Source organism: Neltuma alba, unplaced genomic scaffold (genome assembly GCF_004799145.2).
Source record: "Neltuma alba isolate B1F8T4 unplaced genomic scaffold, ASM479914v2 tig00007359_pilon, whole genome shotgun sequence".
Taxonomy (NCBI): Eukaryota; Viridiplantae; Streptophyta; class Magnoliopsida; order Fabales; family Fabaceae; genus Neltuma; species Neltuma alba.
Genome location: NW_021634761.1, coordinates 89,974 through 95,973, shown reverse-complemented (window position 1 = coordinate 95,973; position 6,000 = coordinate 89,974). Strand labels below are relative to the sequence as shown.

General features: G+C 36.4%; 1 protein-coding gene and 1 long non-coding RNA gene across 2 annotated transcripts; one reads left to right on the top strand and one right to left on the bottom strand.

The window, feature by feature from the left end:
• Window positions 1–799: 799 nt before the first annotated feature.
• Window positions 800–3,257, bottom strand: LOC114752373 (phosphoglycerate kinase-like). The gene is made up of 6 exons (XM_028941123.1): window positions 2,888–3,257; window positions 2,742–2,788; window positions 1,786–2,047; window positions 1,427–1,576; window positions 1,234–1,358; window positions 800–1,126 (listed from the first exon to the last, which is right to left on the bottom strand). Exons 1-6 carry the CDS (start codon window positions 3,054–3,056, stop codon window positions 800–802), a joined length of 1,080 nt encoding a protein of 359 aa, XP_028796956.1. The 5' UTR covers window positions 3,057–3,257.
• Window positions 3,258–4,029: 772 nt separating this feature from the next.
• On the top strand, window positions 4,030–5,914 carry LOC114752381 (uncharacterized). The gene is made up of 4 exons (XR_003740829.1): window positions 4,030–4,288; window positions 4,430–4,481; window positions 4,577–4,677; window positions 5,570–5,914. It is a non-coding gene; the product is annotated as an uncharacterized LOC114752381 (long non-coding RNA).
• Window positions 5,915–6,000: the final 86 nt, after the last annotated feature.

Below are 6,000 nucleotides of genomic sequence, written 5' to 3'. Positions count from 1 at the left end.
CAGCATGAAATGCTCATCTCATTGGATATTTGTCTTAAAGATGTTTAAAAATAATCAAACAAGAGTAGCGTATGCCCATGGGTGAAAGTACTAGCTGACAGCTGAGGTACCTTAGATGTTCCAAGTAAGGAGCCAATTTCATCCAATGATGCAGGCCAAGGTCTACAGGTACCCAACATAGAAAGGAATCAAATTTGGATTAATTTTATTTTGTGATTCAAAGAAAATGACTGCTTTAATATTCAAACAGCAGAGCCTCATTGTCACTTTCAAAATAGAGATGCAGACAAATGAATTGAAGCTGCTCACCTATCACGTTATAGTTTCTCTACGATTCAACAACTGATGAAAAGACTATTATAAATACTTGAAGAGACTACAAAAAGTATAAAGAACTTTATACAAAGATTTGAAACACTTAGTTACTAATTTCAATTAGTTTTCGGGAAAAAAAACACTGAAAAATATTATAATAGATGTCAGAAAGATGCTACTGCTGTTATCATAGTTTAATCCTCAGAATGCATTGCAAATCATTAAGGAGCCTTGTCATCGATTTAGGTTTAGGAAGATAACAAACAACTTTTTTAATTATGATATAATTCTTTGCAGTCGGAATTTGGCAAACTATTGAATTGATAATCATGCTTGTGCAATAATAATTGCACTAGCAAGCATCCCAAGTGGACAACCAATGCTTACTGGGACAGCACGGTTTTGGTAGTTTGGTTGCTATTGTCTCTCAAAAGTATCAGTAATTTCTAAACGGTGAAATTGTTGTAGAAAATATGCCCACACTCTATTCAAAAAACAAAGCGTGAGAGGGCTTTGAAAGCTCACCATCCAAAATGCTGTGAGCAGGGAATACTTGCAGTTGCTTTGGATTGCTTTCATTTCTGCACGAAAAGTCTTTTGGACACAGAATCTGCATATTTCTTTCTCGAGCAAGTTGAACAATATGTAGAGCTTCATTACACGCCTTAAGCTCCACCAGATCAAGAGGAACTGAGACTCCCAATGCATGCATTATTTGAAATGAAATCATTCCAACAAACACCAACGCCTGGCATCTGGATGTTAAAAATCGCAAAGCAGCTGCTTTATTGTGGAAATCACTACCTCCTATCTGGATTTATGAGAAAGAAGAGACTAATATCATCAATATGAACTTTAAATCATTGTATGGTGTTGATAAGTCTAATGACTAATTCTGTCACAGCAGAAGAGACATACAATTGCAACATAGGGTTTCTTGGTGGCATCTGTAACCTTCTTCAGTTGATATAAGCTTTCCTCAAAGTGAAAACCAGCCATACAGGCATAGCAGAAGCGAGTCACGCCAACTGTTGATGCTAGAACTTTATGAGAGTGAGAGAAGGAATCATTAACAAAGATATCAACTCCTGATGACAGTTCTTTAGCAAACTCCAAACAATTGGAAACTTCCTCTTTAAATTTAGAAAGATTCTCAGCAAGAAGGATATCTGGTTCTCGGTGCCTTCAATCTTCGATAGCTTATTACACGATATCTTTTGCAGTGGAACAATTTGTATCTGAAGAACTTCTGACAAGAAATCTGAAGTATAGAAATCATCATCAATTATCTACTATGGAAGTTCCTTCTTTATAAAAGAAACCATTTCTTATTTCCAACACCCATGTTAATAATTTACTGATTTTCTTCCATCTTACTTTTCATTAGATAAAGGAGGATTGTTTAATTATTTATTAAATAGCCTAACTCCATTCTGGCAACTAAAATAAGGGTAGAATGTAATTATGTACCAGCAACGGACTCTGTACGAGAAAGTTCTGAATCAGTATCCCAATCACTGACCAGAATTACTTTTGCCCCAGCTTCATGTAAATACTTAATTGTTTGCAACGCATTAGAAACTGATGGAGTCGGTTGTTCGTGCTGCTTGATGAAAATGTTAGAGTCAAATCTGACCATGACAACTTTTGCAGAGAGTTCTTCCTTGGGAAATTCTCTAAGAGCTTGTACATGAGGAAAGGCATTCAACTCCCCACCGTTATGAGTGTAAATCTGACAGCAAAAACATAAAATGCTTATGTCAAAAGAAAAGGAAAATCTAGAGCCAAAAAGTAAAACATTCATTCATGAAACAAAGTCACGAAGAAAGAAGTCAACATTCTTCAGCATCACAAATATTCAAAATAACTACAAACTATGCAATCAGGGACGTAAGATATTAGTCTGAATGATGCTTTACTTTCACAATCTAATAGGAAAAAGAGCATATATTTCGACTTTTGTGCCAATGACCATTAATTTCAATTGCATTCTCTTCTGGATACATTAGGATAATGATAGATCACGTTAAGGAGTGCATAAATGCCCAAATCTCATCTAAACTTAAAAGAAATGGCTATAGTTGCCACAATGCCACTCATAAGTTCTTAATTCCCATTATTTTGCTTCTGATAGTTTCAACTTTAAACAATCAAATAACTATAGATGTTAAGTAAATAGGCTAAAAGCATAATAAATCCTCAATCATTTTGTTCCTTTATAAATTAAAAAAAAAATGATCATGTAATCATTCTAGCTCGAGGATAACTTGGAACTTCAGGCAGAATGTCTTTCGAGATTAAGAGAAGTCTGGATAGTTCAGATTAGCAGGTAGGATTAGAAAGACAAGATAGGAATTTATAGCCCAACCTTTCGAAACGTCAGAACACAATGCTGGAGCACAAAAGGGAGGAAGAGAGTACATTACCCTGTGGTTAATAGAACTCTTGGCATGACCTGCTAACTCCCCGCTAACTGTCACAAATAACATCACATAATACCCAAAAAAAAAAAAAAGAGATGACAACAGAGAGGTCATTCAAAAGGAAAGAGGGGGAAAAAAAAAAAACTCACTTTTTATAGAATAACCTTGTAAAGCCAGTAGAGCGCCATTGCGCATGCGAAACTTGGCAAGTTTTCCAGTGTAAGAACATCTCTTATGTTGGAGCCACTCGGGGCCGTCATGGATGCTTAATTTGTCCAAAGAGACTGTTCCATGGAGTATATTCAGAATATAGCCCATAAAGCTCCGAATATCGTCTTGCAAGCTTCACGAGCTTTAAGGATACCCCCCTAACGAAATGAAAGTATGGTAGAGACGCTGAGGGTTGCCAACAATATTATTAACAGCCAAAATGAATATCGGGTAGCGGGCAGTCACGTGTCTACTTTCCTTCTTCTCTGCGTTTTCCGAATATCAGGAAAAATGTAGCAGGAGATTCAACTCGCCTCTTCACCGGGAGTTCTGCACTTGATGCTCCTTCCACCGCACTGGTGCCAAAGACACCGCGGAAGACCACGCGCGGTGAGGAAACGACTGTCGCTTAAATAAAGCAAGGTGAGATTTTTAATTGTCAATATATTACAAGAATAATGATCATTCTTCCTTGTCTGTATAGTACAAGATTTCACCAAAAATAAATTATTTTCATTGCTTTTATGACCTTCTTTTAATCAAACTTTTATGGCATTATTTACCCACAAGCACAAAATAGCAGGCATACAGATTATTACATGTTCATATCTAATTTTATAGATTATAGATATCACCAAATAAAAGTAATAACAGCCCAGCATAAATAAGGTAGCAAGTAACGACTGTATGTTGTGGCCTAATAACAGTTATTTATTCATTGAGCGCGCAAAAGAGGAACACAAATTTATTGAATAAATTTCGTTTAAAAAAATATTTTGAATCTAGATCCACTATTCATCAAGGTCAAACAAAAAGTCTAGATCCCCCATTTATCCGAATTTTTAATGAGAAAATGACAAAAAAATTGAAAATTTATAAATATCAAATAAAAAATGGTAACAAAAATTATTATTATTTACAAATTCAGTGTTATCAACGTCAAATAAAATGTTATTACTAAACCTGTTTTAAGATTTAATAATTTTCAGTTTTTTTTTATATCATTCTTCCATTTTTAATTGGTTTTTTTAGATATTTAATTTTGAATAAGAAATGACAAACGCATGACCGAATCGGGAGTAAAATTGAAATTGGCAGTTACACGGTGCTAGTGCTGCGAATTGGCGCTTGCTTAGGGCTTCAGTTGCAAATCGGCGAAGACAGTCCCTGCTTCTTCGACGGTCTGCGACCGCGATTCACCAATCTCTAAATTGGCGAACTCTCTGTAATCTTCACCGTGTGAAGCACCGAAGGATCTTCTGAAATTATGGGCTTAGGTTTCGCTATCGGCGTCTTCGGGTTGCTTATTCTATTTCACGCTGCTTATGCCACAATCCAATGTATGCTTTAGGACACGTGGTTTTATCTAGTTAGGCAATTAGTCATTCTTATATATGCGCTTTGCTTTTTGTAAATTTCAATGGGTTGGTAAAAATATTGGGATTTGCGCATGCATATGTGATTTGGGTTTGATTTTACAGATAGGGGTTTGTTGAAGATTACGGAGGAAGAGTTTTCCGGACCCCAATGAATGTGAGTGTTTTCCATGATATTGCTTTAAGAACATGGTTTTGATGGATGTCCGCGGGTCTCATTGTCCATGCATCTGGAATTTTGAATGCATGCAGGTGGTTGTTGAGTTGTTGCTGGGACTAGTGCTCTGTATGTGGGCTGCACTGGCTGTGCCGGGGAAGTTTCTGTCTATCCATCCAGACTCCGAAGAGAACAGGTAACTCCTTGATTCTCTATCTGGATGATAGATCTACTTAAATTTATCATTTTAGTTAAATTAATTACCTCATCTTACTGATAAAACGTTAGCAAGAGGTCATTGTAAACGTGGCCTGACATTGGGAATGATTCCGTGTTGATTTCTGAGGCTTGAGCTATAAACTTGACGTAAATTGCTCTTGTTCCGTACTGTTCGTGCTCTTTTATGATCGGTCTTCCTTGATTAACTTATGTTGCTAGTCATTCTGTATTAGGCTTTACTTGGCTGAGAAGGATCAAACCATTAAAGGAGTGGGAATAGAAACACATCAAAGTTAGTAGGAATGACAATAGAGGTCAATTAAACTGAAAAATCTAACTTCAAATAGTGATATATTTAAGTTTTGTTATAGATTGTGAAGCTGAGTTGCTCTTATTCTACACTACTCTTATAACCATTGTCTTGCTCTGTTAGTCCCTTGTTACTGTCGCTTTAATTCATCAATGGTTGATGCAAGTGACCGATGATGTGATGCTATATATGAGGGAGTGCATAATTACTTCAACACCTCTATCTGTTGTCAAAGGAATGTTCTGTTTGGAAAACTTGTTGCTTTCCTTAGTTGTGCTCTACTGACGATATCTTTTTCTTTATGACTGCTGGGATCATAATCATTAGAGCATCTGTCTTCTTGGATGCATGTTTGTTCCTTCTCCTCTTCATTTCTATACGATTGTCCGTTGCCAAAGGAATGTTCTGTTTGGATCAAACTTGTTTTCTGTTGTGTTGTACTCATACTTACGTGACAGAACTTCATGGTATAATATTTTTTTGAATCTGCTGGCATCATTTTTGGCCATGAAATTACTTGGATCATAATCATTAGCGCAAGAGTGTTTATCGGATGCAGGATTGTTTCTTTACCTGCCAACCTGGATTTCATGATCTTCAACCATAGAGGGAAGGTATTTCCTATGGACATGGATGTGAAGCTGAGGCATTGAAGAATTTTGGACCAAGCAAGAACCTTCATCTTGTCATATGAAGAAGAAAAACCTCGTTTACACTTTCAAAACATTTGGTTGTGCGTTGGGAAATCTTCCTATGTCACTCGCTATTTATCACTGACTTGAGAGATTTTGCAGTTTTCATTGTAGCTTCAAGCTAAAATTTCTGCACTGCGCACTCATCGTTGTTATTGTGACACAATTATTTGAACTGTTCATGAAAATTTAGCCTGCATTTTAACCATACACGATTTAATGAAGTGGACTAAGTTTATTATGTGATTGTCTGAAAAGAAATCAACTGGCCCACCTATCTGGAGGCAACACTGCGTGT